The sequence below is a fragment of the Mesoplodon densirostris genome, chromosome X (genome assembly GCF_025265405.1).
Source record: "Mesoplodon densirostris isolate mMesDen1 chromosome X, mMesDen1 primary haplotype, whole genome shotgun sequence".
Lineage (NCBI taxonomy): Eukaryota > Metazoa > Chordata > Mammalia > Artiodactyla > Ziphiidae > Mesoplodon > Mesoplodon densirostris.
In genome coordinates this window covers 111,353,817-111,366,930 of record NC_082681.1, presented here as the reverse complement: position 1 = coordinate 111,366,930, position 13,114 = coordinate 111,353,817, and the positions used below count along the sequence as shown (strand labels likewise).

General features: G+C 37.2%; 1 protein-coding gene across 1 annotated transcript in view; it reads left to right on the top strand.

Annotated features, from left to right (window-relative positions):
• The window catches only part of IL1RAPL1 (interleukin 1 receptor accessory protein like 1), a 628,876-nt gene that overhangs the window by 575,976 nt on the left and 39,786 nt on the right, over nt 1-13,114 (top strand). Inside the window, exons 7-8 of the mRNA XM_060086547.1 lie at nt 7,532-7,664; nt 10,352-10,497. Coding sequence (XP_059942530.1) covers nt 7,532-7,664; nt 10,352-10,497 — 279 coding nt within the window. The remainder of the gene's footprint in view (nt 1-7,531; nt 7,665-10,351; nt 10,498-13,114) is intronic.

Genomic DNA, 13,114 nt, shown 5'->3' with positions numbered 1-13,114 from the left:
CATTGCCTGGAGTTAAGTCTGGTACAATTTCTGAGCATTTATGTCATTTTTCTTTAAAAGCATAAGCCTTCAATAGTTTATTCATTTCCTATAAATTCTCAACTAAAATTATAAATACATCACAGGGCCTATAACACAACAGTGGGGAAATAAGCATTTTAGGTATGATATTGATAATTACACTCTGTGGTCTAATAAAAACCCTTTTATCTTGATAGTGTTTTTATAATTTTGAACAACACTGGTTATTAATAAAATAATTATATGTAATAATAAATTTTTGGTTTAATATTAATAGTAAGAACCACAAAAATACTACTTCACATTCACTAGAATGGCTATAATCAAAAAGACAGGTAACAAATGCTGGCAAGCATGTGGAGAAATTAAAACTCTCATACATTCCTGGTGAGAATGTAAAATGGTACAGCCACTTTGGAGTACAGTTTGGCAATTCCTCAAACATTTAAACATAGAATTATAACGCAGCAGTTCCATTCCTAGATATATAACCAAGAGAAATGAAAGCATATGTCCACACAAAAATTTGTACAAGAGTGTTCAAAGCAGCTTTATTCATGATAGTCAAAGAGTGGAAACAACCCAAATGTCCATCAGTTGATGAATGGATACACAAAATGTGGTATATCCATACAATGAAATATTATTTAGCCATAAAGAGGAATGAAGTATTGATACACACTCTGACATGGATGAACCTTGAAAACATTAAGCTAATCAAAAGAAGGCAGAAACAAAAAGCCACATACTGTATGATTTCATTTATGTGAGATATCCAGAATAGGCAAGTCCATAGAGACAGAAAGTAGAAGTAGGTGAGTGGTTGCCAAGGCCCAGGGGTTTGGGAGGAGCTGACTAGTGACTGCTAATTGGTTCAGGATTTCTTTCTGGGGTGATGAAAGTCTCATATAGATGACTGTGCTGCTGGTTGCACAGTTCTGCGAATATACTGAAAACCATTGAATTGTACATTTTAAGTGGGTGAATTGAGGATATGTGAAATATACCTCAAAAGAGGTATTAAAAATATGCATGCAATATCTTTGAAAAACAACTTTATAGAAAGTGGTGTGCTGGTAAATGTTTAACAGTTGGTTCTCCCAGTGTCATTCTGAGAATTACACCACCATATAGGTGGTTGATATTTTCATTTATATTGGAAAATAAGAGTGAAACATGGGAGATGTATGTCAGAACTTCATTTGTTCATTAGTGATGTAAGCAAATCCTTTGCTGAATTAGATGGTAATTTTTGGATGCCAGAGGAATTTGTTTATGTTTGCAGTATTACCAATGTAACAGCTATAGACATGACACTTCGAAGTTTAATCTGCATTATTAACATTTTCTCCATATTGTCTTAAGTACAGACAATCAGCAAAACAGTAAATCATAGCCTGATTTGTAGCATTTGGCAATTCGTGGGGTAAATACTCTCGCCATGGCTGATTGCTGGCTACCAACATAATCTCACTTAATGTGCATTTGGGAAAAGATGTGCAATAATACACTATTATAAGGTATTTCTGACATACCAATACCATAGAAGAAGAATATGGAAAAATAACTAGGAGGGTTAGAGTTTGGGGTATCTTTTACCTTAGTTTTTAACATAGTATATTTAATTATACGTTTCTATAATTTAATTTTTAATAATGACTGTGTTTAACAACCTTCTTAAAGAATTTCTGAAAAATGTAATAGCTGATTCTTAACAGGCTGGTGTGAGCCAGCTCGGACCCACAAGATAATTAACACCTGAACGTTGAAGACTAGTTTACAAGATAGACTTGGCCTGTTGAGATAGGCTGGAGACATGTAACCTTTAATTAATGAAGCTTTGAAAAAAGGAATCAAGGAAAAATGCAAGTACAAGAGATATTAAGCAGGTTATTAATTAATTTGAAATTATTTATTGAGTTGCTAATATATTCAACACACTGTAATGGGTCCTAGTAATATACAAAGGTAGTTACAGATGTAGTTTCTGCCTTTGGGGAGTGAATATCCTAGTTGCTGGACTAGACATGCAAACAAACCAACTATTGTGAGGAATATATTATGATAAAGTACAGATATGTCCCAAGAGCTAGAGGGGAGAAAAGACGGAGTGACTGACTATTCCTAGAAAAGCCAAGTCAGTCTTTTGAAGAGGTGCTATTTGAGTTGGGACTTAATGGATGAGGAGTAGTTTACTAGGTGGAAATGAGGAGAATTTAAAGCGAAGAATATAACATTAAAAAGCATGAGAATGTGAAATAGATCATGGATGGACTACTCATAAAACTCAGATGCTAAAATCCTGTTATGTAACTGGCATGTCCTGCTTCATCAGCCTGAGTTACAAACACAGTCATATTATTTTTATTTTCCTAATTCCTGTTTCCTAATTGCCTAATTAACTTTCTAACCAAAATTTGCTAATTATATTTTCCTAATTTTCCTAGTTGTGCTTATGAATCTCCATCTATCCTTCTTGAGTGGAAGTGCATCATCTCTCCCTAGGCCCCACCCTGCCCCATGATTTTCTATCCACTCCTGTGTTTTTTTTTTTTTTTTTGCGGTACGCGAGCCTCTCACCGTCGTGGCCTCTCCCGTTGTGGAGCACAGGCTCCGGACGCGCAGGCTCAGCGGCCATGGCTCACGGGCCCAGCCGCTCCACGGCACATGGGATCCTCCTGGACCGGGGCACGAACCCGTGTCCCCTGCATCGGCAGGCAGACTCTCAACCACTGCGCCACCAGGGAAGCCTGGTTTTTATTCAGCCTGAGGGAAAGGGATGATAGTTGTTTATTTCTGCTTTCAAACACAGGTAATACACACTTGGGGTCCGAGGTCACAGCTCCTAACAGAATACTCATGTGATTAGCCACCATTTCCCAAATGAAAAGTACTAGATGGACTCAGCTTTCCTCCCCAACACTTAGGCAGTCGGAGAGTCTCGGGTGAGCCTGACATCCATCACCTGGCCTTCTCTCAGGAATGATTCCGCTGGGCTCCTAGGAACAGAGCTATGCATAAGAACAGGAGTGGTACCTTTTGTTCAGCCACATGAATAGGTATCATCAAGAGAAACAATTCAGAAATCTCTTCACAGAATAGATCTCTACTCAAGTTGACTTTCTATCCTGATTATTTTGAGAAGCAGCTGGCAACTCAATCTGTCTGTCTCTCTCCCCTACACACACACAGTGATGCAGGTAAATTATAAAAATAAAAAAATATATATTTGTACCTTATCAGACTTCCTTGTAATCTCTGCTTTGAGAGGCTTCCTATTATCACAGTGATCTGTAGTCACTGCTGTTAGCTGTGTTTTGTCCTTTTAAGAAATTATGTGGAAATAATCCTATTTTTGCAGTGACTGCTCCTTATATGGCCCCAAAGTTTTGTAGAATTTGCAGTCCTTCTTGATTCTCTCTGATCCAATCCCAGTTTTGCAAATACAGTAAGAGTGATTTCTTTAGACTGCAGGTGTGCTTATGTCAGGCTCCTACTTGAAACCTTTCCCCACCTTAGCATTGCCCTTAAACGGAAGTTCCAAATCTTCAACATGGCCTACATGGAAGATTAAGGTTGCCACTGCTCTGGTATCATCAGTGCTCTGTTCTCCCCCAAATCTTCCTCCCTCCTCTACCTCCCACATACAGTTTAGCTTCAGCCACTGTGAAGTTACTTACTTCCTCCAAAGTTCTCTGGCATTCTCTCACTCATGCTGTATCATCTCTACCTGGAGTGATTTTCTGTGTTTCCCTCCACCTTCTTTTATTCCTTCCATGAATTCCACTCTCTGACCCACAGCCAGCCCAACCCAAGTCCACACAGATTTCCCCTAGGTGCCCCCATAGCACTGCAGATACCCCTAGTACTGGAGGTCAAGGCAAGGTAGGTAGTCAAAAGCCAGGTGTGGCAGCACAAGGCTAATAGGTGAGAGAAATGAGGAATTAGGTAACGGAAAATCACTTGATCTGGGAAGGTAGAATGGTGACAAGAGAGAAAAATTCAGGTCCCAATGAGGGATTCAGTTGACTTCTCTGCTAAGGAACATCAGGCTGAGTTGCTAATGACATGATCATTATTTATAATCTCCCAAATTTAGTAAAACTGTAATGGAAAATTAGATAATTTCTGGAGACTTCTATTTATGAGTTCTAGTCATTAACTCCTACCTAAAAGCGAAACCGTGATCCCTTAAACACAGATTGTGTGAATTATTGATACGTAAATTTTTAAACTCTGTAATATATGTTGATTCTGTTGGCATGTGATATTAATCATCACACTATGTAGTATTTTGAGATTTACTGTTGAACTTATGACTACCTTGACACTATAACAGTTGAGTTATGTAAAAGCTAGTGCTCTTATAAAAATGTAAAAGCAAAGAATATTGGATTTAAAATTGTTTTGTAACATTGGATTGACACTTCCCATAGAAATTTGTGGTTTCCAATCAGTAAGATTGACATTCAATTATGCATTGTGTAAGGTAAATATTCTCCAAGGGAGGAGGATTCCATATTAAAATATTTAGAAAATACGTATAAAATTAATAGTGGGAGAGGAACCAAGATGGCGGAGTAGAAGGACGTGCTCTCACTCCCTCTTGTGAGAACACCAGAATCACAACTAGCTGCTGGACAATCATCAACAGGAAGACACTGGAACTCACCAAAAAAGATACCCCACATCCAAAGACAAAGGAGAAGCCACAATGAGATGGTAGGAGGGGCACAATCACAGTAAAATCAAATCCCATAACTGGTGGGTGAGTGACTCACAAACTGGAGAACACTTATACCACAGAAGTCCACCCACTGGAGTGAAGGTTCTGAGCCCCACGTCAGGCTTCCCAACCTGGGGGTCCGGCAACGGGAGGAGGAATTCCTAGAGAATCAGACTTTGAAGCCTAGTGGGATTTGATTGCAGGACTTTGACAGGACTGGGGGAAACAGAGGCTCCACTCTTGGAGGGCACACACAAAGTAGTGTGCACATCAGGACCCAGGGGAAGGAGCAGTGACACCAGGGGAGACAGAAAAAAAACAAACAACCCAATCCAAAAATGGGCAGAAGACCTAAATAGACATTTCTCCAAAGAAGACATAGAGATGGCCAAGAAGCACATGAAAAGCTGCTCAACATCACTAATTATTAGAGAAATGCAAATCAAAACTACAATGAGGTATCACCTCACACCAGTTAGAATGGGCATCATCAGAAAATCTACAAACAACAAATGCTGAAGAGGGTGTGGAGAAAAGGGAGCCCTCTTGCACTGTTGGTGGGAATGTAAACTGATACAGCCACTATAGAGAACAGTATGGAGGTTCCTTAAAAAACTAAAAATGGAATTACCATATGATCCAGTAATCCCACTACTGGGCATATATCCAGAGAAAACCATAATTCAAAAAGACACATGCACCCCAATGTTCACTGCAGCACTACTTACAATAGCCAGGTCATGGGAGCAACCTAAATGCCCATCGACAGACAAATGGATAAAGAAGAAGTGGTACATATATACAATGGAATATTACTCAGCCATAAAAAGGAACGAAATTGAGTCATTTGTTGAGACGTGGATGGATCTAGAGACTGTCCTACAGAGTGAAGTAAGTCAGAAAGAAAAAAACAAATATCGTACATTAACGCATGTATGTGGAACCTAGAAAAATGGTACAAATGAACCGGTTTGCAGGGCAGAAGTTGAGACACAGATGTAGAGACCAAACATATGGACACTAAGGGGGGAAAGACGCGGGGGCGTGGGGATGGTGGTGTGCTGAATTGGGCGATTGGGATTGACATGTATACACTGATGTGTATAAAATTGATGACTAATAAGAACCTGCTGTATTAAAAAAAAGATGAAAGAAGGATAAATTTTAAAGAAACAAAAAAGATTAATAGTAAAGGAACCTATTTAAAGCTGCATTTTGCCTCTTAAAAGTTTGTAGACATTTTCTGGACTTGACTTATCTGGTCACTAATAACAGTTATTGTATATAGAATCAAAGTCCATAAGGAATCACTTACTTGGAGAACATTCAGACATAAACAAGTATAACATAAAAGGAAAGGCTATATCATGCATCTTAGAAATATTAGAACAGCAAGAACTTAGTTATGAACTTTTCTTGCACAGTGGACATAAGTAAAATAATACTATGAATTTTATCCAATAAAAATTTTCTTGTTGTGGAACTTGGAGAATAAAGTTTACATATAGGTTGACCCATACGAGGACCTAGAAAGAATGCATCTGTAAAACTGCATTGTGCTTTGCTCTAGGTTCATACTGTAGAATCACTTGTAAGCCCAGTTTCACAAGATGTGCACTATTAACTCATAGCTTAGCTGTGAGGCTTCCAGTCTTTAGGAACCTCGTTCTCTTTACCTGAAAGTCAGAGTTGTCAGAGTCCTCTAGAATATTCTCAGGAATTTATGAAATGAAGAAAGTTTCCTTACTTCAGATGCCTATAAAGGTATCCCTGGAGCCTAGTTTTCAGCCCTTCATGGAGTCCTCATCCTTGTGAGTTCCTCTGCTCTAGTCCAAGCTGGAGTAGGTCCCTACAGGTCTCTATCCCACCCCGCATTTTCTAGCTCTACTTGGAGACAGCAAGATCTTAAATCTATAATGGGACTGGTATATTTCAGTTCTCTAATGCCACCTGAGGCTTGGGGAAACCAGGTGTTTGCAAAATCACATTACCTGTCCAGAAATACGCCTTATTATTTGCAGGCATTAAATTTGCTTCCACTTTTCAGTCAGGGACCTCCACTTACCTTATTAAGTAATCAACCAATCTATATTTACCATTATAGTGGTCTCTCTTGAGTAGCATATTGGAAGAAACTCATCTCCACAGTAGTGTTACTGATTTTACATCTTATAAACATCCCAAATATTTATTCTCAGGAGTTGTTCATTTGTATTTTAATGCACTTTTTTACCTGAGCATGTGTTGGTTTCCTTAATTAAAATACTATTCCTCATATAGTACAAATATTTTAATAACATTTTTAGGGGATCCTGCATTTTACAGTTTCATTTCTCTCCCATGAAAAGATTTTGTTCTCTTTCTGTTTCCCACATTCAGGACTGAGAAACATCTTCTACCTGCTTTATAAAATCTTATATTATCAACATTATGTACTGTCTGATATCATGCTTTGAGAAGGGCACATCACCTCCATGGTAAAATTCCCAATAATTCATAACCTCAATTTAATCATGTGGAAAAATCAGGCAAACTTAAATGGAAGAACCTTCTATGAAATAACCGACCAGTGTTCTTCAAAATCTTATAAGTAATTCACTTTCCACTAAATAAGCTCTCAAAAGCCCACATGAATTTGACGAAGATAGAAAACATCTGAAAAATGTGATTTTAGAAAGACATTTCATTAAAACAATGAAGTGATTAAAATGTTACCTGCCACTTTGCCTAAAATAAGAGCGTACAAACAGTTTTATAACACATTTTCATCACTTTCCTCAACAGGCGATTCAGCTAATCTAACCTGCAGAGCTTTCTTTGGGTACAGTGGAGATGTCAGTCCTTTAATATACTGGATGAAAGGAGAGAAGTTTATTGAAGATCTGGATGAAAATCGAGTTTGGGAAAGTGACATTAGGTAAAGTAATTTTTGTCTTTTAACTTGTACACTCAAGATTAACATTTGTTCTCTTAGTGAATAGAAAGTGAACTAAAAGAAAAGAAGAGGTTTGGGGGAGTGTTTTACTATTATAATAAAAATATTGCAACACTTAGTGGCAAAGAGGCAAAATACTCTTGAGAGAGTGACTATGAAATTGTCAAACAGGAGTGCCATTTGCAAAGAATTTAAGAGAATTAAAAAGGAGTTTTTCACTAAGGAATAAACTGAGTGTGAGACAGAGCAAAATAGCATCAAACATGGAAAATGTCTGACATCAGATGATACAGCCACTATGGAGAACAGTATGGAGCTTCCTTAAAAAACTAAAAATAGAACTACCATATGACCCAGCGATCCCACTACTGGGCATATACCCTGAGAAAACCATAATTCAAAAAGAGACATATACCAAAATGCTCATTGCAGCACTATTTACAATAGCCAGGACATGGAAGCAACCTAAGTGTCCATCAACAGATGAATGGATAAAGAAGATGTGGCACATATATACAATGGAATATTAGCCATAAAAAGAAACGAAACTGAGTTATTTGTAGTGAGGTAGATGGACCTAGAGTCTGTCCTACAGAGTGAAGTAAGTCAGAAAGAGAAAAACAAATACTGTATGCTAACACATATACATGGAATCTAAAAAAAAAAAAAAAAAAAAAAAGGTTCTGAAGAACCTAGGGGCAGGACAGGAATAAAGACGCAGACGTAGAGAATGGACTTGAGGACACGGGGAGTGGGGAGGGTAGGCTGGGATGAAGTGAGAGAGTGGCATGGACATATATACACTACCAAATGTAAAGCCAATAGCTAGTGGGAAGCAGCCGCATAGCACAGGGAGATCAGCTTGGTGCTTTGTGACCACCTAGAGGGGTGGTATAGGGAGGGTGGGAGGGAGACGCAAGAGGGAGGGGATATGGGGATATATGTATACGTATAGCTGAATCACTTTGTTGTACAGCAGAAACTAACACACCACTGTAAAGCAATTATACTCCAATAAAGATGTTAAAAAAACATGGAAAATGTGATATTACGCCTTCGGTTTATAAGAGCTCTTTTTCTTAATTGTTGAGAGAAGATATTAACAGGTTTCTAGGATTCAACCAAACGCAATCTTTCTAACTTCCTTTTATATGTTTTTACATATTTTAGGCATCATGTTGACTATAAAGTACTTGATAGGAATGATAAAGGATACAAAAAATGTCTTTATCACCTTTTTTAGTCTGACTTTAAGGTCTAAACATTAATATAGTGGGAATAATAGTGAATAATCATTAAAATACAATCGATTTTGAGGGCATCATGCTTAAGCCTCTTGCTTCTTTTTTAAAAAAATAATTAATGTATTTGTTCATTTACTTTTAAATATTGAGGTATTCAATTATGACCCAAAGCATGCTTATACACAGATACTTATTTTTAATCATAATGTAAATTGGCAAATATATTAATAAATAAGCTATAAGTGAATCAAAATACTGATCATTTGTAAACATTCTCCCATCCAAAGATTGCTTCTTCTGGGTATATATGAGCATTTTAACCAAATTCTTCTTCTTAAATGTGAGGACTTTTAAAACTTGATCAAAGGTATAAGAGAAAAAGGTTTTCGATAGAAAATAAAAACCTATAGAACTGTCATATAAGATTATTTCTACTGGAATTTTCTTCCTGGCAACAAATACACAAGAATATTGCACTGCAGTTGGGTTCTGAAATGCCCAGATGAGCAATTCTCCAATATGTACTAAAATGTTCCTCTGCCATTTCTCATGTTCCAAACTTCAATATTATCTCATACCCATACACTCTGAAATGCTAAGGTTAAAGAAGGATAATAAACCTCCTAACTTTTCCCCTCTCTCCAGTTGTGAGTGCTCAGGGAATGTTCTAGAAAGGTATTTTTCTTTAATTCTGCATTAGGAAGTATTGTGCAGAGATGAGTTCCCAAGCAGGTGGGAGGGTAGAGGTGGAAACTTTGTGAGCAAGGAAAGGGAGGCTTACTTTGAAGTTTTCCATTTGTTCTAAAAAGATTGCTAAAATCCTTGACACTGAGATTAGTGAGCGTTTACCATTAATTTTAAATGTCAGAATTAAACGCTTCATCAGAACATTTAGTCTACAGTTTTGTAATTTCATGTTTCTTTTAAAATAGGAATTGATTTACACCATTAAAAAAAAAAAGCCAGGTTAGAGGTTTCAATTGAAATGTCAAAATAGCTCAGAAATTTTCTATTTTTCCTTTTATTTTTTTAAATTAACCTGATAGATAATTAGTCCTCCAGCTGAAGACATTAGAATTTCTTATCTCACCCTTACATCATATTTCTTCTTAAAGGGAAAGCAATTTGTAAACTTTTCTTCAAGGTCTCTCTCACCTCTTTATTATGACAGTGTGATTGTCCTGCTAAGAGAGATAATTAACTGCAACTTCATTAGCATCTACAAAGACAAGCTTCCTTATTAGAAGTGAAGAAGAAAAGGGCATGATATAATTTAATTAAGATAGCATTAATCCATGACCAAATTTGAAGCACAGATGATGTAGGTTTTTTCACATCAGATTCAGATTCATCTAAATGTTTTTCTTTTTCATGTATGTGTATGTTTGTGTGGGGTTTTTTGTTTCGTTTTGCTTTATATTTTAGAATCCTCAAGGAGCATCTTGGGGAACAGGAAGTTTCCATCTCATTAATTGTGGACTCTGTAGAAGAAGGTGACTTGGGAAATTACTCCTGTTATGTTGAAAATGGAAATGGACGTCGGCATGCCAGTGTTCTCCTTCACAAACGAGGTGAGTGTAACCTTCTAAGCTTGAGTGGTTGACTTAACCTTTAATGGAAGGGAAATAATTGGGAAGCAAAAAGTTTTTTAATTTTTTTTTACGTAAATTTATCCCAAATAAAATAATTACATTAGCATTAGGGCCATCAAAACATGTAACACAGCAGATAGGTGACTAGCTCATACACTAGAGTCAAACTTAGATTCCTTGCTCTGTTTTTTTGTTGGTTTGCTTGTTTGTTTTGGCCGTGCCTCATGGTATGCGGGATCTTAGTTCTGGGACCAGGGATCGAACCCACCAGGGATTGAACCCATTCCCCCTGCAGTGGAAGCGGGGAGTCTTAACCACTGGGCCACCAGGGAAGTCCCCCTTGCTCTGTTTTAATACCACCTATATAACCTTAGGAATGATACCTGACTTCCTTAAGCTTCAGTTTCCCGATAATATGGAATGGGGAAAATAATAATATCAACTCTTCAGTGTGTTTTAAGGATGAAAGAAGACAATAAATGTGAAGAGCTTGGGATGGAGCCTGTACACAGGAAGTATTTAGTTAGATGCTACTCTTTATTATTAGAAATAGGCAAACCAATGAAAAATAACCAGGACAGTTTTAAGTCAAAGATTGTGCTCCTTATTGGAAGGTTGTTCCTTGAGTGTAAGAATTATGTCCAATGGATTCCCCGTTGTAGTTCTTTTTGACGTTTTTTTCTGCCTTGGATAAGTTTCACATGTGTAATATCCTCCCATGATTAATAATAATTCACTAGTGAATTATTTGTCAGTTATTATTCATGAATAGCAATTCACTAAATCTGATTCCACGGCAACCCCAACACCTTACCCACAGGGATAAAATATATATAAATAGATATTGAATTGTTTGAAATTATAGACGACTGTAAAATTTGAGCCATGCCTTTAAGTTGGTGAAACTTTTCATGTACATCGCAGAGAAAAATATATTTTTTCTACATTATGCTAAGTGAAAACTTTCTGGATGTTCTCTTACTCAGCAAATTCACAGTGATTTTAATTTCAAAGCACATGTTTAATCCTAAACTCTTTGAGGTTGGAAAAGAAAGAGGATGCCGAAGACTGTTCCCCTCACTTTAGTGGACAATAGATTCCCTTTGAATAATGTTACTGAAAGCTATTAAAACAGACACTTCTGTTGTCAAGGTGACTATAATATTAAAATACTTTACTTTTGGGGGGATGTTAACAGAGGGAAGAGGTAAGCAGCAGTTAGTAAGCAATATGATTGTTTCTCTAGCTTAACACATATATTAAGTCAATGAAGGGATTTAGAGTAGAAATATTATACATATAAAAGGACAGAAATAGCTTCTCACAGTTGGAAGCAATTTAAATGTGTAATTGAACTACTCCATAACATCTTCCTCAGTGATCGGTCAGCTTATACTGGATCACATTCCTGCTCAAGGAAGCCAATTCTATCTTTGGAAAAACCTAACTATTAGAAAGCATTCCTATTTCTCTGTCTGTCTACCCCTTGACCCCACTTTTAATCTCTCTTCCCCAAAATAGCCCTTCAAAAGTTTGAGGACAGTCACCATAATCCTTCTGGGCCTTCATTTCCCTAGATTCAACTTCTTTAGTTCCTTTTATTCATTCTTCTTTTATGTGGATAAAATACTTGCACCATTCTGGTTACTCTCTTGAGCAACATATATTTCTTTTTAGGACAAAGTAGGAGTGACAGTTAAAGTACAGAAGCTGGGTTGTTTCCAAGGAGGATACAACTATTAAAGCTCTCTTCTAGCAGCCAGGCACACAGCCAGGAAGGGGCACACAGCCGCATGCTATTTTTAGCATGTGTGGCCTAAGGTTAAGTTGCCCGTATCTACAGAAGCTTCCAGTACTACAAAAATAAATGACTGAGGAATCAAGGAAATTGTTTGAAAAAACTTTTCCAATACTGTCTAATTCCCCAAACATGAAGAAGAAAGTAGTGGACAATGTTAGAGCACTCTTGAATACTTAGATCTTCCACAGTGTTTTCAAATATGTATTTATGCCAACAGCATTTTATTCTTAATAAAATAAAAGCATTAAGAAGCCAAAAAGAGTTCTTCAAGGTCATGTTCTCCAAAAGTCCCTCTTAAAGTTAGTGTTCACCTTCCTTTTAAGGGAGCTGCAGCAAATAAGTCATCAATTCACAATGGCAGCAGTGTGGAATGATCTATCCCAACCATCTACGGGGAAAAACAAAGGACTCTCATTAACAGATGGCGTAACTGCAAGTTTCCCAGCCCTGAAAGGTTCAGAAGGTCAAGACACAGCACATGTGAGCTGATAGTTTGGGTCTTTGATCATAGGGTCCCTGAAAGAGTTAAATTGCTGTCATGCTAGCAATTATGTAATGACCAGATGAGTTACTGTATTGCTCAGAAGCCTAAAGCTCGGAGAAGAACCGGAAGCTGTCACTATGAGTCATATTTTTCTGCCATTGACTCATAAATCCCTTAACTATCTTACAGGCCTTCAAAGACTTTCTTTATAAAATCTCCGTAGAGAGAGATATGTTAAAGCATTTGATGAATACAGATCTTGTAAGTCAATAATTATCCATTCTTCTGACAAGTACACTTGCCAGGACATA